Source organism: Arxiozyma heterogenica (assembly GCF_036370985.1).
Source record: "Arxiozyma heterogenica strain weizmannii chromosome Unknown scaffold_20, whole genome shotgun sequence".
Classification (NCBI taxonomy): Eukaryota; Fungi; Ascomycota; class Saccharomycetes; order Saccharomycetales; family Saccharomycetaceae; genus Arxiozyma; species Arxiozyma heterogenica.
In genome coordinates this window covers 403,335-426,196 of record NW_027042673.1, presented here as the reverse complement: position 1 = coordinate 426,196, position 22,862 = coordinate 403,335, and the positions used below count along the sequence as shown (strand labels likewise).

The 22,862-nt window shown below is 33.3% G+C and overlaps 12 protein-coding genes across 12 annotated transcripts; 8 read left to right on the top strand and 4 right to left on the bottom strand.

The window, feature by feature from the left end:
- Positions 1–89: 89 nt before the first annotated feature.
- Positions 90–1,070, top strand: LIN1 (U5 snRNP complex subunit LIN1; the record flags this gene model as incomplete). Its single annotated transcript, XM_064859038.1, has 1 exon — positions 90–1,070. One exon carries the CDS (start codon positions 90–92, stop codon positions 1,068–1,070), a length of 981 nt encoding a protein of 326 aa, XP_064714254.1.
- A 311-nt stretch (positions 1,071–1,381) lies between these two features.
- On the bottom strand, positions 1,382–1,966 carry ZIM17 (Zim17p; the record flags this gene model as incomplete). Its single annotated transcript, XM_064859037.1, has 1 exon — positions 1,382–1,966. The coding sequence occupies one exon, from the start codon at positions 1,964–1,966 to the stop codon at positions 1,382–1,384; it is 585 nt and encodes a 194-aa protein (XP_064714253.1).
- Positions 1,967–2,729: 763 nt separating this feature from the next.
- On the top strand, positions 2,730–4,079 carry STB1 (Stb1p; the record flags this gene model as incomplete). The annotated part of the gene is made up of 1 exon (XM_064859036.1): positions 2,730–4,079. The coding sequence occupies one exon, from the start codon at positions 2,730–2,732 to the stop codon at positions 4,077–4,079; it is 1,350 nt and encodes a 449-aa protein (XP_064714252.1).
- A 254-nt stretch (positions 4,080–4,333) lies between these two features.
- On the bottom strand, positions 4,334–6,061 carry KRI1 (Kri1p; the record flags this gene model as incomplete). Its single annotated transcript, XM_064859035.1, has 1 exon — positions 4,334–6,061. The coding sequence occupies one exon, from the start codon at positions 6,059–6,061 to the stop codon at positions 4,334–4,336; it is 1,728 nt and encodes a 575-aa protein (XP_064714251.1).
- Positions 6,062–6,618: 557 nt separating this feature from the next.
- On the top strand, positions 6,619–7,221 carry MRPS18 (mitochondrial 37S ribosomal protein uS11m MRPS18; the record flags this gene model as incomplete). Its single annotated transcript, XM_064859034.1, has 1 exon — positions 6,619–7,221. The coding sequence occupies one exon, from the start codon at positions 6,619–6,621 to the stop codon at positions 7,219–7,221; it is 603 nt and encodes a 200-aa protein (XP_064714250.1).
- A 1,531-nt stretch (positions 7,222–8,752) lies between these two features.
- RPL25 (60S ribosomal protein uL23 RPL25) lies at positions 8,753–9,181 on the top strand (the record flags this gene model as incomplete). The annotated part of the gene is made up of 1 exon (XM_064859032.1): positions 8,753–9,181. The coding sequence occupies one exon, from the start codon at positions 8,753–8,755 to the stop codon at positions 9,179–9,181; it is 429 nt and encodes a 142-aa protein (XP_064714248.1).
- A 340-nt stretch (positions 9,182–9,521) lies between these two features.
- Positions 9,522–10,346, bottom strand: BXI1 (Bxi1p; the record flags this gene model as incomplete). Its single annotated transcript, XM_064859033.1, has 1 exon — positions 9,522–10,346. The coding sequence occupies one exon, from the start codon at positions 10,344–10,346 to the stop codon at positions 9,522–9,524; it is 825 nt and encodes a 274-aa protein (XP_064714249.1).
- Positions 10,347–10,995: 649 nt separating this feature from the next.
- On the top strand, positions 10,996–12,414 carry YPT11 (Rab family GTPase YPT11; the record flags this gene model as incomplete). Its single annotated transcript, XM_064859031.1, has 1 exon — positions 10,996–12,414. The coding sequence occupies one exon, from the start codon at positions 10,996–10,998 to the stop codon at positions 12,412–12,414; it is 1,419 nt and encodes a 472-aa protein (XP_064714247.1).
- A 200-nt stretch (positions 12,415–12,614) lies between these two features.
- RPS19B (40S ribosomal protein eS19 RPS19B) lies at positions 12,615–13,469 on the bottom strand (the record flags this gene model as incomplete). Its single annotated transcript, XM_064859030.1, has 2 exons — positions 12,615–13,029; positions 13,450–13,469. 2 exons carry the CDS (start codon positions 13,467–13,469, stop codon positions 12,615–12,617), a joined length of 435 nt encoding a protein of 144 aa, XP_064714246.1.
- A 2,379-nt stretch (positions 13,470–15,848) lies between these two features.
- On the top strand, positions 15,849–16,292 carry TOS6 (Tos6p; the record flags this gene model as incomplete). The annotated part of the gene is made up of 1 exon (XM_064859029.1): positions 15,849–16,292. The coding sequence occupies one exon, from the start codon at positions 15,849–15,851 to the stop codon at positions 16,290–16,292; it is 444 nt and encodes a 147-aa protein (XP_064714245.1).
- A 598-nt stretch (positions 16,293–16,890) lies between these two features.
- TRF5 (non-canonical poly(A) polymerase TRF5) lies at positions 16,891–18,951 on the top strand (the record flags this gene model as incomplete). Its single annotated transcript, XM_064859028.1, has 1 exon — positions 16,891–18,951. The coding sequence occupies one exon, from the start codon at positions 16,891–16,893 to the stop codon at positions 18,949–18,951; it is 2,061 nt and encodes a 686-aa protein (XP_064714244.1).
- A 992-nt stretch (positions 18,952–19,943) lies between these two features.
- On the top strand, positions 19,944–22,730 carry CLA4 (serine/threonine protein kinase CLA4; the record flags this gene model as incomplete). Its single annotated transcript, XM_064859027.1, has 1 exon — positions 19,944–22,730. One exon carries the CDS (start codon positions 19,944–19,946, stop codon positions 22,728–22,730), a length of 2,787 nt encoding a protein of 928 aa, XP_064714243.1.
- Between the last annotated feature and the right edge of the window lie 132 nt (positions 22,731–22,862).

Genomic DNA, 22,862 nt, shown 5'->3' with positions numbered 1-22,862 from the left:
GTACACTTCGATGATAAAAATAGTAAAAAAAAAAGAGATCTACACATTCCAATAGTATTCCAGGTGTGTATTCTTTCAGAGATGTGTCTATGAGGAAGAATTGTAATTCGAGTATGATAGAGGGATTTTCCAGTGATAATGAAGGCCAACCGGTAAGAAAAAAGTTTAAAAATAATTTATCCACCATCAATATTGAATATAACTTAGATCCTTCATCAGAGGAGGAGGATGCACATTTTGACAGCAGTGAACCTGATAATTTAAAAGATCATGAGGATAATATTATGAGTGCAGAAAAATTCAATTCTGAAAATTCGATTCACCAAGAGAGAAAAGAATCTAATGACGAAACTGTCAACTTAAGTTTCCTTAAAGATAATAAGATGAAGATATTTAATACCAAACATGGGACAACTGCTGATCATTTTGATAAACAAGGAAGTTATGTATCACAATATGACCCTAACGATAGTGGAGATGAAGATGAAGATGATATATTTCAAGGAGGTTCAGTGAATAAATTGGAAGAAATACAAAAAGTAGCTGAAGCACATAAGATACAGTTGTTGATGCTTAAGAAAAGAGAACGACAAGTTGCAAAAAATAGAAGGAAATATATGTTAGATGAAGCTCTTCTGAGATTATATTATTTTACTAAGAATGAATATACCGTTCTTGAGACTTTATCATATTTTAACTCACTACGAAAATCTTCAACAAACGATATAGAAATTTCTACATTTAGTAATGCAATCGATTTATTAACTGATCTAATTGAAATTCTAGAAAAGAAGGGTATAGAAGATGTTTATGAGCTGACACGTCCTAAAATTAAGAAGTTACTAGACGAAGAAGAATCCTTATCTGGAATATCGAATATTAATAAAGATGATAAAGTGTGGAGTTTTAAATGGATTAACGATTTACAAAAAATTCATGAATTTTATTCCAACTATGAGATGAATTACTGGAAGCACAATTATTTTAAAGGAAAAGTGATTGTCAAATATAAAGAAGATGATGATATCCCAAAAAATTGGATTCATATTTCTTGTATTACTTTCATGTAATCTTTTCAACTTTTCACTATCTTAAACGAAAAATTGAAGCTATGTATTTATCTATTATCCATTTTTGAGTTGCTAAATAATTCCTGCATGCATAAATAACTGAATAAATATTGATTTCCTAATGTGTCATTGATATTCAAAAGTTTTTAATATTATGGATAATAAACTTTTAATATCACGATATATACTCTAAAATACAGAAGTATATATTATGATTAAACATATAATTACAGATATATATATATGTAGATCCCATGATACTTCAAATATTACTTATTCTGCGTTAATAAATGTGTAATAAAGTCTAATCCTTATTCGCTATTGGCTTTTTCATTATCATTATTTGTGACATATTTTGATAGCATGAGTTTCAATTTCTCAGGGATATCCTCAAGGACCAAATCCTCAGCAGATTGAGAAACATTTTCTCCCTTTGCCTTCAAAATGTCTTCAATGTTGATACTGTGATCACTGAAGATCTTTAAATGATCAGCAATTAAGTGTCTATTTTTACAACCGGGACATTGGATCAATACGGTACCTTTAGTGTAGGCTTGCTTAGACATTGTGTGTGAAGATCTTGTATTACATTTTTTACAAGTAAACGCTATCATCAACTGTGGTTGTTTTGCTTTGGAATCATGTGCGTTGTCATTGCCATTACTTTTGTTGGAGGAAAGAATATTATCAGTTTTCTTCTTATTCTGAATAGATGAAACAGTATGGAAGGAGCATTTTTTAAAACCTATGTCAAATTTTGCGTTACTAAATAATGCTATATGCCTACTGGCTAATCCCAAGAATATGGACGGTATATTGTATGAATAATGCTTCTTTGTAAAATACCTAATCCAATTAGTCTGTAGAAAACGTCTTCGTGCAACACTTGTTATCATTTTGAAGGAAAGGTAAAAAAAAAAAAAGAATAAAACAAAATCAATATTAACTACAACCCTTGTAATATCTAAATAACAGACTATGCAATGGTAGGTGTGTATAATGAATATCTAGAGTCGTCCTAATTAGTGCAAGTCTCCCTAGCTCTCTACAGCAAATGTTCTTGTGTTTGATTTGCACCTTTTGAACAGCAAAACATGTTCTTTTGGGTTTTCATCTCATTGCAAAATTTCGTTTGTTTTCAAGAAATTTTTCACATGAAATCTTGAAAATTTCCTTTTTGGTATGTATCACCAAATGAGGAAATACACCACATTAGGAAATAGTTGTTTTTTCTGGTGGTTCCATCAAATTTCTTTTCTTTTCTTTTTTTTTTTCTTCGAACTGCAAAGACCCAAAAAAATTAAAAAAAAAATAAAATCGAAATATTTTTGATATTTGATATGATCCTATGTCCTATGTGGATTTGCGATCTGTGGATGAATTCTGTAGAGCCAGTGCCAAGAAAATAGTACAAGAGAGAAGCCAATCGAACATAGTTGTTGGATCTAACTCATTCAACTCATCCTTTTTTTATTTTATTTTTTTATTTTATTTCTCAATTCTATTAGATACAAACAAGACTGTACATGCAGTAAATCTCCGGTATTTCAATTTAACTGCGTTCGGCCCAATCAATCTTCTTTTTCTTCCCTAATATCATTTCCCACTTGATTTCCGGTTCAATACTCTGCCCTTCCTGTCATCGTCCTCACACAGTGAATGATCTCTGAACCAGTAATGACGTCCCCAGATAGGGATCTAGCAGCCAGGATTCTAGAAAGAGCCCAACTGGCTCAAATGACAAGAAATTTGAAACTTGGTTTAAGTCAAGTATCTAGCAATTCTATTGCAATGTCTGATAATAATGATACTGGTGCAACTAATACCAACAAACATGATAAAGAAAACTTAAGTTTAAAGGGTCAAGGTACTCAAACGCCATCTCTGTGCCTGTTGGAATCAAAAAAAAGAATCACTTCTATTCCACATGACAGTAAAGAAACTTCCCCATTGAAAAAACATTTGTCAGTGACTATGAAGAAAAGTGATACGAATAGTAGTAACAATAACAACAGCAGTGTGTGCACAATCAATCCTGTGGAAAATATCCCTAAAAAGGATACTTTTATTAAACCTAAATCGCCAATGAAAAATAAAGATCCTAATGACTCCTCAACCATGAAGGTTCCATCTACCCCTAAAAAATCGTCTTCCAACTCCACTACATTATCCTCAAGTAGTATTCATACAACTCCAGTGAAAAGAATCACTAGAATATCAGATGAACTTGACACAACTGATTATAATAGTAATAGCCATAATAATATCCACATTAGTAATAGTAATAGTAGTGCTACAAATCATGAAACAGATGAAATGATAAATAATTCAACAGGTGCTGATTTATTAATATATTTAGCCACAAGTCCATACTCGAAAAATGATACCAACTCTTCGTCAAAGATAAAAATTCCAACTACTCCAAGAACATCCACGTTCGGTCAATTGAATACCGATGATACAGTCCGTTTGTCTCACTTAAAACCATCTTTAACATCACCTCAATCTACCTTGAAAAACTTTAATTATCACCCTAATAATGATATGTTCAATAAACATAGCATAAACTTATCCCCCAACAACATGATATTAGAATCACCATCCTTATATAACAATAACAATAACAATAACATCAATAATAGTAATGCTAATACTAACAATAATATAAATAATAATCTATTAAAAACCCCAAATTTCAACATGGGTGATTATATACATAGTATTTTTAGTCCATCACCAAATATCAACTTAACTACTGTATCGAAAGAAAGAAATATTATTAATCTAAAACGTAGTAGTATAAGTAATAGTTTGACTCAAGTCGCTTTATTGTCTACTAGTGGGATACCAAATGAGAGCCTTTCTGCCACTATAACAAACTCAACAAATAATCACTCAAGTAATAACGATGATGGGCCAATAAAGAATTATGCTAATGATCATTTTCAGGAGGAACATCTCAACAGTACTAACAAAAGCAATAATACGAATGATAATATTAACATGTAAATCGTCGCTTTTCTAACAAATATTACATTGTATATATTTATACCTACACACACATATATATAAGGACTTATTAATATACAAATACACAATGAAATAGAGAAAGGTTTGTACACATTTCTGTTATTGCTATTAAAAGCAGCTACAATACAACTATTACAATTACTATTATTATTTTTTATTTTTTTTTTTAGACATATGATTTTTGAAATAGAATATGAGATTATGCATAATAATATTGAAATATTGAAATAATTTTATTTTTTTGAATGTTTGTGCTTATGACTTTTCTTGTGATGATGTTTAGATTTTTTAGATTTCTCACTATCTGTATCATCTTTTGGCAAACAAACACCCTCAAAACTTGGACCATTTTCATCATTAAAAGTTTTCTTCCTCCATTCTTTGATCCTTTTTGCTTTTGTCACTTTTCTCTTATCTTTATTTCTTAACTCCTTGGATCTATATGGTGCAAATTTTTTCAATGAGATGAATTCGTTTAAATCAGCATCATCAGCTGCAAAAATTTCTCTAGTGGTCAAACCAAACGATTCTGGTGATACTTCACGGTACCTGAATTTTACACCATCGGAATCATTTCTTTCCTTCGACCTGCCTCTTTCATGTAATTCATCATTTTCAACCTCATCTATAATAGCCAATTTGTTTGCCTCAACCGCGTTTTCAACCATCTCTGTCAGTTTTTTCTTTTCTCTTTTTACTGCATTCTTCATTTCTTTTTTAGATTTCTTATCAATAGTTTTATTATCCACATCTTTTTTCCTTTCATCTTCCTCTTCCTCTTTCTGATTTTCTTCCTCATTATCATCATCAAACTGATGGTTATTTCCTAGTCCATCATCATCATTCCAAGTTGGTTTTTCAGAATCGTTATTATAAAATTCATCATCAAATAACTCTGCAATAACGTTATCCCACTCATTTTCTTTGTAGTCACTATTCATTAAAGTCTTAGTAATTTTGTCAACCATATGCGATTCAATTTTAGCACCAAACTCCTTTTGTAATTGTTCCAAGACATCAGTCAATTTATTGATTTTTTTAGTCTTTTTCTTCTGAATCTTAGATTCTTTATCCTTTTTCAATTTGTCCTTAACAACCTTTTCTTCTTCTCTTTTACGTCTACGTGAGGATGTCTTTGATCTTCTCAAGGTGGCTTGATTTCTTGCATATGAAATAATTTCTGCAGAATTAGGATCTTCGTATCTAAAATTATAGGCATTTTCAAAATCCTCCACAGCATTATTAAAGTTCTCATCATCAGACTGTCCTGTTGCATCCAATTCAATGACTTTATCACCTTCTTTGGGAATCCACGCTTGTTGGGCAAGAAAATCCTTCAAAAATTGTTCGTCATTTTCATACGAAAGTTGGTTATTATCGTTGTTATCCTGTTTGATTTCTTTCTTTTTCAGAAATCCATCATCGTCTTCATCCTCACCATTTGAATCATCCATCGCACCTTTGATTTCATCTAATAATTTGTTTCTTTCATCTCTCTGTTGAACGACAAAAGATTTTTGTCCATCCACAGTCTCCATTTGATCTAATTCATCGTCACTCTTCAAAGCATCACCAGACAAGATATTCATTCTATGGTAATCCTTCAAGTAAATTGGTTTTTGAGTCTTAACTTTTTGACCAACATCCTCTTGTTCATTTTCATCTTTAAAGAACTTCACTTTTGGATCCAATAGTTTACTAGTATCGTTATTTTTGATGGCCTCCAAAACATTGTTAATACCTTGTTCTATATCTTCAGTGATCAAATCGCCATAATTGTCTTCTTCCTCACTACTACTACTACTGATGTCACTTTCGCTGTAGTTTTCATTAGGAATATGCTTACTATCAACTGTGCCAACATCCTTAACCGTATCTTTATTTGTTTGTTTCTCTTTTAAAGCAGCCTCCTTGGCAGCAGCTTCTCTAGCTTTTTTAGCAGCCGACTTCTTTCTAGGCATAATTACACCAGTCAGCCAAGATGATTGTGTTTCTTTCTTTTTTTTTATTTTTCGTTTATTTCCTTCCAGTTCAATCAAGCAACTTGTCTATTAAATAGAAGATAGTATCATAGTAACCACCACTAAGGTTACCCTTACTGTTTCATCTTTTGCTAAGCTGATATAAATCAATTGAATTACCTTCAGCAATCTCGAAGTCATCGCAAAGTTAAAAAAAAAAAAAAAAAATTTCTCTTGAGGAAAAAAAAAAAAAATACACCCAGACATCAAATCTAAAAAAGCCGATGACGAAATTTGTGTTCGTTCAAAATGATTTAGTTTACTAAACGTTACCAAGTTTAAAATCAAAAAAATAGAAGAAAAAAAAAAAGAAAAGAATGAGAAAAGGGTTTTATTGGAAAACTAGAAAGTACCCTTCAGGAGATGATAGAGAGATACAATACGAAAGGTATTTCTGATTTGTTGGTTTGGGGTTCTCAGATTATAGAACAAACTATAGAATAATACTGCAACTGATAACAAGATAACAGGGACAAATAGGGTAGTATAGAAAAAAGATGAGCTCGAGAATCACTCCTGGTTTTACAAACTTGGTCAAGCAAGTCAAGATACCCAACTTGCAAAACAACGTCAAATCTAAACCACAATTACACAAATATACGTTACATTGTCTCTTCACTAAAAACAACACCCATTTTACACTATGTTCACACTGGGAAGATCCGCAAAACCCAATTTTGACTTCACCTGATTCTACATACGATGAAAAATTTAAGTATTGGCTGCATTTACCAAGTAAAGTGGAATTTAAATTGTCTACTGGTCCATTAGGGTTTAGAAAAGCTAATAGGGGTGAATACGAAGCAGGTTTCCAGACTGCTGCTAAATGCTTAGAGATGTTACATAATCAAATCCGTCGTGACAGAATCAAAAATTCTACATATAACAATACTGGCAACCAATATCATAACAACAATTTCCATAATCAATTTGTTCCTGTAGATATTATAATGAAAGATTTTGGAAAAGGTAGAAGTGCGTTTATCACCGCGGTGAATGGTAAAGAAGGCTCGCAAATAAGGCAATATATAAGGCAGATCAGTGATGCAACACGTTTGAAATTCGGTGGTGTACGTTCTCCAAAAATCCGTAGATTATAGACTAAAGACGATATTTTCGGCTATCTTTTAGGCAAGAAAATAAACATTCACACTTTCATGTATATAGGATTATACATACACACACACATATATATATATACGTATATATATATATGTGTGTGTGTCAGCCTGCGAAGATACATTACATATTCTTTATATTTAATTCTCCGCCTCTTTTTTTATGTTCTTTCTTCTTTAAATCTTTTATTTTGTTTCAATTATATAAGTACATATATGTATGCAAGTTTATGTTTTGCTACTAGTGGTGGTTAAAGTTAGCAGGAATAAGTTCTGAACAAAACTAAGAAATAAATCAGCGACTTTATAGAGAACAACCATGACAAGTTCATGTATAGTCAACAACACAAAGTATTTTAAGATACAGTGAATTTCATTCTACGATTATTCGCATTTTTTTTTTTTTCAAAACTTGCACTTTTTCAAGACTGTTTTTCGTTTACCAGTAGTTTTTTTCTGTAAGAGGTCTGGATGTATTTTCTTAATTTTTCTTTCCACTACAATTTCCGTTTTTGGAAATTATATTATTTGTGTGCATACTATACAAAATTGCAGTAGTATATATTCTACAGTGGTGATATAGTTTCGCTCGTTCAGGCCTGTGATGTGCGAAAGGAGCAAACAGGGAAACTTGAATTCTCGTCTCTCTAATCTTTGCCGCATGGAACATGTATAGGTTTCAGGTGTTAGGACCAGATCGAAATAACACTGGCACCGCTGCTTTCTCCTTCTCCTATTGAACCTCATTATGTCCCCCACCTTTTTCTCCTTGTTTCTTCCTCCCAGTCTGACAAGCAAGTAATCTCAGCAAGAGGCAAAAGGCAGAGAGAGGTTGGCTGGCGCGCTACCACCACACTTCCCTTCCCTTTTGCTCTCAATCATCTCTTCCTCCCTTCCACAGAGGGGAGCAGCGGGCGGGGGAAGGATCACTAGTAGTCCTTGTACAGTCTGTCTAACCTATCCACGAAACAGAAGGAAGACAAGAGGGAAGGAGAGGGGGAGGAAGAGAAATTACATCACTCTCTCACCACCCCCTGCCTACGAATCTATCTGTCTTTGTAGGAAGGAGGGCCAGCTGGAATCCAGGAGTTGGTGTGAGGCCAGAAGGAGGTTGGGCTGGGAAATGTCTGTTTATTCCTGTTCCCAGTAACAAAGTCAGGAAAAGATCTTTTGATGTCGATGTTTCCATCCATCGCCATACCCTCCCATTAACTTAAGCATCTTGCTATAGTCGTAATTTTTGTTGCGAAGGTATTCCGAATAGTACATAGATATGTTCAATATTACCAATGTTTCTTATTACCCACTGTGAAAATTGGTTCCAATTGTTATATGTGTTACGTTTGTAGTATTGGACATTTGCTGCATTGTTGTTTGCTTCTGTAATAGGTATTCTTAAAAGAACCTTTTTGTGATATTTGGTATTCAAGTGTTTTACTGTGTTTTCGGTTTCCTTTAATATTTGAGAAACTCATACTGAAACATCTAGATATCAACTAATCGAGGAACAAAAATGGCTCCATCTGCTAAAGCTACTGCTGCCAAGAAGGCTGTCGTTAAAGGTACCAACGGTAAGAAGGCTCTAAAGGTTAGAACCAGTGCCACTTTCAGATTACCAAAGACTTTGAAGTTATCTAGATCTCCAAAATATGTCTCCAAGTCTGTCCCACACTACAGCAGATTAGATTCTTACCAAGTCATTGAACAACCAATCACCTCTGAAACTGCCATGAAGAAGGTCGAAGATGGTAACATTTTAGTTTTCCAAGTTTCTTTAAAAGCCAACAAGTATCAAATCAAGAAGGCTGTCAAGGAATTATATGATGTCGATGTCCAATCCGTCAACACTTTAGTCAGACCAAACGGTACCAAGAAGGCCTACGTTAGATTAACTGCTGATTACGATGCTTTAGACATTGCCAACAGAATTGGTTACATCTAAATGATCTTCCTCTCAATAATATATATGTATATGTGTGTATAGATATAAGACCAATTATATTTAATTATCTTTACTTTTTTCTTTCCTTTATATGTATATATATGTATATGTATATATGTATATTTAATTTGGTAAGTTGCTTTTTTTAAAGAAAAAAAAAGAGTCATTTTAATATATGATAGCATTATAATAGCATTAATAATAATAATAATAACAATAATAATAATAGCTGTCAATAAAGTGAATGAAACTGGGATGAAATATTTTATTCGTTTGAAGGTCTTATAGACTGACACATATATAGAAATATAGATGGGGATATACAGATTTTATATGTTATCTATTCGTCATTGTGAGATAAGATCCTCAATACAGATAAAAATAGATTGATGATGTCAAGATACAACATCATTGAACAACGGATCTCTTCATCACAATGTACCTTCCTCAACACCAGCTGCAGATCGACCAAAAGATATACGGAAAACAAGACTGCACCAAACCAACCATACAATAGATCCCATTTGTCGTTCCATGGAATAAAGAAACTAGTTAACCCTAGTCCAATCATGATCCAAAGTGACCAATTCAGCCAGTAATAAATGGACGTGTTTGATTCTACAAGGAACGACAGTCTATCATATCTGGACAACACAGAGATTGCCAGGACAAGGATTGTGGTTATCACAATGGCTCTCAACACAATTTCATATCTGTATGATAGCGTAACAATGGTGACCAACCAGGATTCGGTCAAAGTAAAGACGGATAATAGGACGTATTGACCGCGTTTCGCATACACATACCAAGGGATATCTTGGTTTGACTCGTAGTTTTCCAGTCTTGGCATTAAAGACAGCCAAATACACGTTATTATACTTGTTATGAAGGAGAAGATAAGCATGAAGCCATTATTTATCATGAAGTTATGGAAGAAAGACCATTGGAATGCTAGTAAAATAAATGCTAGAGTGAGAGACAGCTGGAAAGAGAGAATGTTCATCACTTTACTTATGAAATGGGCTCTAACTGGCAATTCACAGGAGTAAACTTTAGTAGAGTAGTTGAAATCATCTGGTATGAAGGGGCCATCATAATTTGGTGAATTTATTGTATCTTGATAGGAAGGTGGAGGTACATTATCGTTACGTGTTGTTGAGTACATAACTAAATAGTTTCTGTTAGGTATTCTCGAGTAGTGCTGGCAATTACAAGAGTTTAGCATACACATACATACATAATAACATATATATATATATATGTATGTATGCATACTGTTACAGAACATATCCTTCTTCTTCTTCTAAGTTTTGTTATGCGCTGCTTGCATTTCCCCTTTCTTCCTTCTGTATATAAAAGAAAAAAAAAAAAAAAAGAAAAGAAGAAAATACCTCTGGTGTGTGGGTGTTAGGGGTTGGGCAACGCCTCTCGAAAAAAAACAACGACGTCAAAAAAAAAACTACACGAAAAATAAAAAAGAAAAAAATCAACAAAACAAAACAAAACAACGAAAAAAAAAATCCCAGTCGATGGGATGAGTTCGAGAACTATTGTCGGTTTTTAACAGTGAAAGAGAGTTAAGGAAATACTTTATAAGCAAGCACGAGAGTTGGTGTGTAAGAAGGATAGATATTGAGTTCGCTATATGTGTGTGTTCATATAGATTACTAACTAACCAGAAGGAAAGAAGGAATAAAAAATAAAATAAAATAAAATAAAATAAAAAAAGAGATGTATTGAGTCTGTACTGTGCTCTTTCCTTTCCTTTTGGATTTTATTTATGGTTGTAGTGAGTATATGTATCAGTATTTATTATGAAGTCAAATAAGAGACACAGCACTTCATTCTATTCATTGTCTGCTTCTTCGGATATATACTTGTCCAACACGTCAGTTACTTCTCCAATCAACACGTCCTTGGACACGATCTCTTTCCACGGCGACTTTCTAACGGATCTGCCAAACATTAAATTATTATTAATTGGTAATGCAAATGTCGGCAAGACTGCTATCATATTGAGATTCTGTGACGAGCTGCCCACTAAAGGACAGTTGCGTCGATTGAAAACGTCACGGAGTCTCAAGGGCTCAGTTGTTAACCGTTCCCTCAGTTCTTCTTCTTCAACGAATAACGAACAAAATGTTAAGCTTCGAGATATGAAAAAAGATAATAGAAGAATAGGGTTAATTGGAGCAGTTCCTGCTGAGGTCTCGTTGCACGGTGGAGGTGTCGATGATAATGTTATTAGACATAGACGGAGAAGGAAGGGTTTTGGACTAATTAATGAAACTGAGGAGAGAAAACGGTACAGTTCCACGGATTTTGATGAATTCAACAAGAGAAGATCGCTGATTTTTACCAATAATTATTCTTCGTTATTTAATGAACACTTGAAACAAGATTCAACGTCCACAACAACAACAACAGCAACAGCAACAGCATCCAGTAATGGGTATAATTATAAATATGGCTACAACTATAACGAGGATGAAGATGAGGATGACGATGAGATAATGTTGTACACACAGTCAACGATTGGTGTAGACATTAAGACGCGCTTAATTAATGTAGACAATCAGTTTTTTAACTGTACATTCTGGGACACGGCAGGACAGGAAAGGTACAGAAATGCGTTGATTCCATCACTATACAAGAATTGCAATGGGATAATCTTAACGTATGATATTACCAATTGGCAGTCATTTCAAGACTGTTTCCAGATATGGTTGATTGAGTCTTTGAAGTATATACCGACAGAACAACTGAGACGATGCAGGATCTATTTGATCGGTAATAAGATTGATCTGTATCCTGATAGACAGGTGACACACCAGGATATTTTGAAATCCATATATCAGGTCGAAAAGAAACTGAATGTTAAGATTCATGGAAACTTCGAAGTCACTTGTAAATGGGGAGGAATAATTGATAATATAATTAATTCCATTGTTGCAGATTTGATATCGAACGGATGCTATCAAGATGTTAGAGGTGTCCAAAATGATGATATAGATTATTTTAACAGTGACCACAGGAAGAAAATATTATGTGATGACAGTGATGAAGAGGAAGATATAGAAATGGTAAAAGTCAAAGATGATTCGTTTCATTCAACTCTCAGTGATAACAATAATAGTCATCAGTGTAAGGATAAACCAACCACAAGTGTTATTGATATAACGAAAACCAAAGAGACTGAAACTGCACAGCCTGCATATTCCTGCTGTATGTAACATTATATATATGTATTTATGTGTATATACATTTGTAAAGCATTGGAGGGGAGAGGGACATTAACAATCTAACTGAAGCCTGTTAATATTAACTAATTAATTAACTGATTAAATAAAAGGAAAGATTACAACGAATATTTTATTAAGAAATATATAAATATAAATATGTATATATATATAATATTGCTGGTTTAAATTATTTATTCGTCTTCTTCTAAAGTTTGAGCGGCAATACGGTCCAAATCTCTTTGACCGTTTTCAGAGATTCTTCTACCACCCTTTGGAGAAATTTCAACGACACCAATCTTTTCTAAAGCTTGTAAGACCTTTCTGTTAATAGAACCAGAAGCATCGACGTGCTTGTTTGGTCTGACACCTCTAGATTTGGCGTTACCGTATAACTTGTTCAATTTACCGACACCAACGTTCTTTCTTAAGTAGATGTGTCTGGCGACGGAAGCAGCTCTCTTGTAGAACCAACCTTCGGCGTCTTGTGGTGGCATTTCATTACCAGCAGAGGTCTTGACAATGTCAACGTAACCTGGGACTTCTAATTTACCTTGTCTTTGTAAGAAAGAAGCATAAGCGTTAATGAAATCTTGAGCAGCAACGTCTCTGTATCAAAAAATAAATAAATAAATAAACGAACAAAAGAAAAACTTGAAAAATTTGAAAATAGTAGAGGATAAATAATTTACAGCAAAACTCATTTATCTCTTTTTTTGTTTTTATCATTTTTCAATTTTTATGGTTGCTTTGTTAGTAAATAAATTCGATGTTCATTTAAAGAAGGTTATAAAATAGAAGAAGAAGATCGAGTCTGTTTCTATTTTTTTTTTTGCCTTTCCTTCTTACTCAATGGGTTTATAAAAACCTAGAAATATAAAAAAAAAAAGAAATATTATAGGATTATTCATACTTTTCAAGATTGAATCATACTATAATTCTAACATCTTTTTTTTCTCCCCACTTTCTTTATATTTTTATATAATAGATTTGATATCCCCCCTCAATTACGAGCAAATAGGTACATACCTAACGGAAACACCAGCCATTTTGTTCTTGTCCTTGTTGTTTTGGTTAGCCAGTTTTATTACAGCAAAAAAAAAGAATAAGTGCTGTTTAAATAAATAGTACAAGCTCAAGTAGTAGATGGGCTACTATCATAGTCAGGAAATAACTACCATTATGTAAGAATTATAGATAACAATATTTAGGGCGATATACCGTACAATGCATTTTTGCAAAAGGAGGATAATGAGGAAAGTTTCTTTGGTGAGTTTGTGAAGACTCGATAGTACACTCAAGAGAGAATAATTGATCAAGTGAGTAACGATGCCAGTAACTTAGAATATTGTGGAACTGCGAAATTACGGAAAATTGCGAAAAGTGTGAAATCGGGGGAGAACGTAGAAGGAGGGAATGCGGTTAGTTTGGTACTGGCACATATTTTGCAGAGTGCCGCACCAACCAAACCATCCTCTTCCCTTCTGTTTTTGACAGAGCCAAGCTGGGGAGAAGGGGGGGAGGGGGAGGGGATGTGGTAAAGTCAGACGATAGAAGAAACCAGTTAGCATTCTCCCCCTCTGTTCATCCCCCCCCGCTATTCTTTGCGTCCCCTCGGCATTTTTCAATGATTTGAATTCGTTCACCCTACCTTCTTTTGTTTTCTTTCCCGTTTTTTGTATTTTCCACTGGGTTCTTTGGTAAGAGAAATACGAAACAGTGATGTACATTTATGCCTTAAAAGGGAAATCCATGGAAGACAACAAAAAAAACAGGACTGTTATGCAACCCATACACCCACCGCACGGTCTGTGAATGTGAGACGAAGTTATTGGAGAGAAAAAAAGCTGTTTTTATATAGCAACAGAAATTCTGGCACACCGGGATATACATGTTAGGGTTGCAAGGGTTTGACACTACTATGTGTGAGAAGAGAACATGTTAATAACTGGCCTTGTAGATAAAATGATTCTCTTGATTATTAGGGATCAAGAACGGCGGTAATGATTTGTAATGACTTATTATGTTGGATAGCTTAGTTCTATGGCTATGAAAGATTGCATATTCACTACAGTATACACGGTCATTCAAATGCTAACTTGTCTACTCTTAATCTTTAGTGAGAAGGAGAGGGTGTCGTCTTCTTTAGGGTTCTATTGATATATCATTATTGGTTTTTCCTAAATCTGACAAATGTAATGAGGGTTGCATAATAAAAAAAATAGAATAAGATAAAATGAAAAAAACTAAGAACATCCTCAAATACTGCTCAAGATATCCTTTTCTACGAAGGTATTCCTAAAAAAGGAAAGTAGATTCCATCTTTTTTCTTTTCTTACTGAGGACAAGAAAATTACAAATGGAGGGTCGAGGAATATGAAGCATTTCGTGCATTTTTTTTTTGTCTCATTTCGCTGATGGTTAACGAAACGAAATAAAGTCATGGTATGATTAACATTGTAGCACACTATACTCGCCTCACTGTCGCCAATTGTTAAGAAAAGCAAGGAAAACAACTTATATCTATCTCGGTTTATCCACTAATCGTGTAAGCAGATGCGACTTCTTGACATTTGGTGTCCCTTCGCTACACACACACACACATACACACACCTAATGGTAATTTTGAGGTTTCAAATAGTTGAGTCACGAAATGGATATAGTAAGATACAATTGAAGCAAGGATAACAATATTTAGAACAAAATTGCTACTACCACCATTTGTTATTATTGTTATTATTATCGTGATGATTTGATCTGATTTGATTTGATTTGAATGGATCAAACAAAAGACAAACAGACGTGTAATGCCCTATTACAGTTAAGTTCCACTCTATTGGGTTTTGTTTATTTAATGGTAAACTTTTTTAGAACAAACAAAAAAAAAAAAAAAAAAAGAAGTAATTGTGGACTTTTTCAAATGATTGTTTTATGTGTCATTGTTACATGGTTTTGTCCAACATGATTAATATTTCGTGTTCAAACGCCAAAACGAAAAAAGAATCCATTAAAATAAAGGAAACTAAAATAATATGATTATTATAACAATTACTTGTATTTTCTTAACGTGTTCTCCTGCTTTAATGTTGGTTTTATTAATGGACATAGGAAGTCTCTAGATATATCTTTCTTTAAAAAAAAAAAAAGATTGGATTGCAACATATATAAGCCAGTGTGTTTTTGAGAATCTTGAAAGGATAGGTCAAGCATCCCTTTTCATCTCCTGTATCATAGTTATCATCCAGTTAATATAGAACAAGATAAGACAAAACAAAAACAAAAACATTATTCAAGAGCTTACTAGCGGTCAATCTGTTTTTTTTGTTATTCCAACTATTTAGTCCTTCCTTAGAAATTAACTGTTAATACCAACTTATATTTCATTCCTTTATATTTTTATCATATCGCATACCATAAAATTGATAACTATGCAAGCCACTTCTTTAGCCATTACTTTATTCTCTCTTTTCGTTGCTTCTTTCGTCTCCGCTGATGAAGTAGTCACTACTAATGGTGAAACTATTACTTATGTCGATGTCACTACCACTCCAGAAGTAACTAAGTCTGCCGTTTCTACAGTTTTAACCACTTCTACACCACGTGTCACTATTACTGGTTCTCACAAGAAGTCTTCTTCTTCTTCTACATCTACTATTAATACTCTTTCCTCCTCCTTCTCTGTTTCATCTAATATCACTACTTCAACTGTCACTCAATCACATCTTACTCAAGAAACCAGAATCATAACAAGCTGTTCTTCTTCTTCTACTATGCCAGGTGTCTCGGCCTTTTCTGACGCTGCTGTTGCTTTAGACAGCAATATGAACAGTGTAATTGGTTTAGTCGTGTTGGCTGGTTTATCTTTATTATAAACTATTTTTTTTTATTCATTCACCAACTGTTATTCACATTTTTTTTCCTTTTATTGATATTATTACTACTACATCAAAGCATAATTTATATTCAACGAATCTCATTCACCCAAAGATAATATAAAAATTTCGGGGTGAAAACAAGATAAAAAAAAAGATTTAAAAACTCTAAGAACTCTAAGACCCTCTTTTTATGTATATTTATTTGTATCTGTATTTAATATAATTAATATGTCCAAATAGAAAAAATATAGGCAATTTTCTAGTTATTGTGTTCTTCCATATATATGCATTTTATCTGTTTATATTATATTTCCAAGTTATCTTTGTATTATTGAATATAGCATACATTGCATATTGTGTCATCATTCAATTGTTGGAAAATATGTACATTAAAAACTGAAAAAATTAAAAAAATAAAATAAAATAAAATAGAAAAACAAAATAAAACAAAAAAAAAAAGAAATGTTGGTTAAAGTCGATGAGCCTCACAAAAATACATTATAGTACGAGCATCTAGGGCAGTGTCGTTATGATTACTGTGAAATAAACACTCTATACAAAGTGGTATAAATATTCAAGGTGCTATGGTCACAATATGGTTGCCAACCGTAAGAGATTAAGAAGATCATCCTTCAATAGACTGAAAAAACATCTGGAAGTCTTTAATCACGATAACCATCATAAAAAGCAGCATAATGGTGCTAATTCGTTTGAAACGTTGATTGATGAATCATATGAAAATTTATTGGCTTTAGAATCAAATAGTAATTCTGTTGACGAAAGTAATGGTTCAGACAATGAGATAGTAGATGTGCTTTCAACCGAACAAGACAAATATGAAACAGATGACTCTGTGACAAGTAAAAGTGGTAATTTAATTGAGAATAACAATGACTTTATTGCTTTTAGCAGTGATAGTGAAGATGAACTTGAAAACTTCAATCATGAAGATAGTGAAAACGAGCAGGATGAGAGTGCAAAAAACGTTAGAGGACTAAACCCTGATTTTCCCTGGTTATTGGATCATGACCATTCCAAAGAAATTAGCATTACTGATTGGCTAACCACGGAAATAAAAGATTTTGTGGCTTATATCTCACCAAACAAAGAAGAAATCGAACAAAGAAACCATTTGATTAAGATGTTACGTTATTTAGTGAAACAACTATGGCCAGACTCAAAGTTGCATGTCTTCGGGTCCTATGCTACAGATCTCTATCTTCCTGGCTCAGATATCGATGTTGTGATTAATAGTAAGACAGGAGACAAGGAACAGAGACAATATCTATATGATTTAGCAAGACATCTAAAAGCATCTGGGTTTGCCACACACATTGAAGTGATCAGTAAGACTCGTGTTCCTATTATAAAGTTTGTGGAACCCGATTCAAATATACATGTGGATATATCATTTGAAAGAACCAATGGTATTGAAGCTGCCAAATTGATTAGAAATTGGTTATCTGTCACACCTGGAATGCGTGAATTGGTACTAATTATCAAACAATTTTTGTCAACACGAAGACTCAATGACGTACATACAGGTGGTCTTGGAGGGTTTTCTATCATCTGTATGGTTTACTCATTTTTACAACTACATCCAAGAATCAAAATGAACGAGATCGATATATCAGAGAACCTTGGTGTGTTATTGATCGAGTTCTTTGAATTGTATGGTAAAAACTTCTCATATGACGAGGTTGCATTAAGTTTTAATGAAGACGAATATCCTATATATGTGCCTAAATCCCATTGGAAAGCTTTGCTGCCTGTAAAAAGGCAATTTTCTATAGCGATCCAGGATCCAAGAGACCCATCGAACAATATTAGTCGTGGGTCCTTTAATTTGGGTACTATTAAAAAAAGTTTTGCAGGTGCATTTGATTTATTGACAGATAAATGCTTTGAATTGAATCAATGTACGTTTAGGGATCGAATTGGGAAAAGTATACTGGGGAATGTAATAAAATATAAAGGAGCTAAGAGAGATTTCAAAGATGAAAGGTCACTTGTGGTTAATACAGCAATAATAGAGAACGAAAGATTTCATTATGAAAGAAAAAGGACATTTAAGATTATGGAAGGTGAGGAAAAACAAGATGCCAATTATGAAAGTGATGAAAGATTTTTAAATCCAAGTGAGGATGAACTATTGACAGGTGGACATGATGACGTGGAAATGTACAAATTGGATAAGAATACAATTGAATTACTAAGAACTTCAAATAAAAAAGATAGTCATAGTCTTGTTCATGTTCATAGTCAGGATGTTATAAAGGTTAAAAAGCCTGGTAAGAAAAGAAAAATTAATCCTGAGATACTGATTAAAAAACGTCGTGGTAGTCCTGTGTCTAATAGAAACTGGCAATCTATAGATATTCTAATGGGATTACTAGATGAGGATGAGGATGAGGACGAAGACGAAGGTAAAGACAAAGACAAAGACGGGGATAACTATAATGCTTCAGATGATAATGAAAGCTATATAGATAGCAGGAGTACAGAACCTTCTTCAATACCGCCAACATTGGTTTCAAATAATATCAAGACCACGTCCAAATTAAAAAAAACCACTGTGGATGCACAAACAAGAAGAGATTATTGGCTGTCTAAGGGTAAAACCTTAAATTCTGGAATTATTCCTGGAACCATTTAGTTCAAAGATACATCACTCTGCAATAGAAGTTATAAAACTAAAACGATATTTTCAGCCACTGCTGATCGTCTTGACACGTAACTCTTGACACCCTCTACTCTAATAAGTTGTGATCTAACCTATAACTTACTTTTGTGGCTCTAATTATGCCAAGAAGTGCTTTCATCCACGTGACACACGCGAAGATAAAAATAAATTGAATCAAAAATGAAAAAGAGAGCGAAAACATGTCGTTTTTTCCGTTTTGGGAAGTTTCCTCGAGGACACGAAATGTCAATAAATTTCTTCTCGAAAATTTCTTTTTCTTTCTGTTTTTTGTTTTTTTTTTTTTTGTTGTATTTGTTGTTGTGGGAAAATCTGAAATTCCGAGGAAGGCGATTTGTTTTCTCGAGGGTTGAGGATCAGTGATAGGGAAATTGGACGTTTCAGCTATTTTGATCCAGTCAGTTATTGCAGCAAAGAGACTTGACAATACCTACATTCGTGCACTTAACTAAGACATTGGCTCTGCTGCCGACGACACGAACTTTTGTGGATTTCTCCAGGAGAAGAAAGAAGGAAGGGAAGTCAGGGCTTTATCGGATTCTTTGGAAAGAGTGTACCATCTACGTCAAATCTCGTTAGTAGTTTTTATCTCATTTTTAACTAGCTTACTATTCACCATTATTATTACTACTATCATTATTGCCTTTGGTCACTTCAGTCTTTCCTACTTCTATTAATAGTCTAAGCACAACCCATCAGGAATTAATTAATCATTTTGATTGGTATTATTATTCTGTTTTTTTTATTTTTATTTATTTTTCTTTTTGGATCCAATCCATAACATAACATACATTTAATTATACGTTAGACAATCAATCAATTATAGAAATTGCACTTGGTATACTAAATAGATAGATACATTAATACATAGTTTTGTTAATTAATATTAAGATTAAAATTAGGATTAACGATAATAAGAAAAATAAGGATAAAAAAGCGTATTGACTATGTCTCTCTTTGCTGCTGCAAATGATATGTCTGATAATGATTTTAACAATATCGGTCCCGCTCCAAGACCCCCTGTAACAAGGACAGGATCAGCAGCTTTTAATCAAACGCAACCCATTACTAAGTTTATGCGTCAATTGGATTTAAACAGGAGTGTTAACTCTCTTAATTCATCTCAAAGCAATTTATACAACAGTAGCAATAGCAGTAGTACAAATATGAATAGGTCATTTTCTGGTCCTTTAACACAACAGATGAAAGGGAGAAAAACAGGCACAGTCTCCTATAAAGATGATGGTGTCTTTTCCTTTCTATGGCAAAAAAGATTTCTTGTATTAAACGATTCATATTTGACACTTTACAAAAATGAAAAAAATCAAGATGATCCGATTCTAAGCATCCCATTGACCAGTATTGTCAGTGTCAGCAGAAACCAAATAAAACAAAATTGTTTCGAAGTGGTTCGTAGTAATGATAGAAATTCAAGTGGTTCATTGAATAATAGTAATTCTTTGTCCACTCTGGATTCATCGTCGAAAAAAATAATATATATTGCTACTAAGACTGAACAAGATTTACATTCATGGTTGGATTCGATCTTTGCCAGATGTCCTTTATTAAGTGGTGTCTCTTCCCCAACTAATTTCACTCATAAAGTTCATGTTGGGTTTGATCCCGAGACTGGTAGCTTTGTTGGAATGCCTACCAATTGGGAAAAGTTGTTGAAACATTCTAGAATTACAGGGGAAGATTGGAATAATGATTCTGCAGCTGTTATTCAGGTATTGCAATTTTATCAAGAATATAATGGTATTGATCTAAGTAGTAATAATAATAATAATAACCAGCCACCTAGGGTACGTGAATTAAGAGTTAGTGGGAATAATAGTAACAGTAATAATAATCACCCTATTGGGCCTACAAGTAGAAATGGTAGTACATACTCAAATACATCATCTCTTAACTCCCCAGGCTCTAGTTGCAAGCCAACTAGTAGTAGTACAAATACATCCTTTGTAGGTTTAAATGATTTAACGCCACAAAGAAGTGCTCCATCTCCAAATAAACTGAAATTGCAAACTAATAATACACCTACTGTGTCTAGTTTTAATGTGACTTCATCTAAACCAGCAACACCACAACAAAGAGTACCACATTATCAACAATTACAACAGGATAATAATATAACACCTCAAAAACTATCACAACAGCAACAAACATATGTTAAGAATCAATACCCAAATACTTCAGCTGCTGTACCTCCACAGAGATTACATCTAAGGCACTCACCATATCAAAATCTATCGCAACAGCAGCAAGCTCAGAAAATTTCACCATCTCATAATGATGAAAATCCTTATATTCAGAATAATATTAATTTCAATAATAAATTCACACAACATAATTTGAAACAAAAGATTAGTCCTTTGCCTATTAATACAAGCTACACGCCAAATCAAAATGACAATTATTACAATCAATCACCAATAAGACAAGGACCTGTAATATCTCCAATTGGACTGCAGCCTCAAAGAGCTGCACCAAAACCACCTACAGTACGTCCACAACAGAAAAATACTCTTGGTAATAACAATAATAATGATGTAAATATTAGTCTTGCAGCCGCAACAGTTGCTATGAAACAAGAATCTCCATCTAATAAATATAGCATTAATGGTAACTATCATCACCCTGTCAATAGATTCCCGCAGCCACTGAGACAGGCACCTAAGAAACCAGTTCAACAAGAATTACCAGTAGAACAAGCAAAGACTGAATCAACCCAAAATGATACTGGTGTCACTAAACTAAAAAAGTCGTCAAAACCAAAAATGTCAAATGCTGAAATTATGGATAAATTACAAAATGTTACCATTAGTTGTGATCCAACACCGTACTTTAACATGATTGAAAAGGCAGGTCAAGGTGCTAGTGGATCTGTTTATTTGGCTGAAAGAATACAATTTCCACCAATTACTGAGACTTATGACGAAGAAGTTTACGATAATATTCAAGTGGGAGATAAAGTTGCCATCAAGCAAATCATTTTATCTAAACAACCACGTAAAGAGTTGATAATTAATGAAATCCTTGTAATGAAAGATTCTCGCCATAAAAATATTGTTAATTTCCTTGAAGCATATTTAAAGACAGAAGATGATTTATGGGTAGTTATGGAGTTTATGGAAGGTGGGTCTTTAACCGATATCATTGACAATAGTCCAGCTGATCCAATCACTCATTCTCCATTAACTGAACCTCAAATTGCTTACATTGTTCGTGAGACATGTCAAGGTTTAAAATTTTTGCATGATAAACATATTATTCATAGAGATATTAAGTCTGATAATGTCTTGTTAGATAATTACGGTAGAGTTAAGATCACTGATTTTGGATTTTGTGCAAAGCTAACTGATAAGAGAAGTAAAAGAGCTACATTGGTGGGTACTCCATATTGGATGGCACCAGAAGTGGTCAAGCAACGTGAATATGATGAAAAAGTTGATGTTTGGTCCCTGGGTATTATGACAATTGAAATGTTAGAAGGTGAGCCTCCGTATTTGAATGAGGATCCATTGAAAGCATTGTATTTGATTGCTACTAATGGTACACCAAAGTTGAAATACCCTGAAACATTATCATTAGAAATCAAAAGATTTTTAAGTGTTTGTTTATGTGTGGATGTCAAATATAGAGCATCTACTGAAGAATTACTGCATCATAGTTTCTTTGAAATGGCATGTCAACCAAGTGACCTAATTCCATTATTGGAATGGAAAAATTGAAATGATATATTTTATTTATATAACATTATGAAAGGTTGTTAAATAAATTCAGAAATGTGAATAGAGACAATCTCTTTTATAGTATATATAATATAAAATATTATGTTATGCATTCTTGAGTGATTTAGTGTA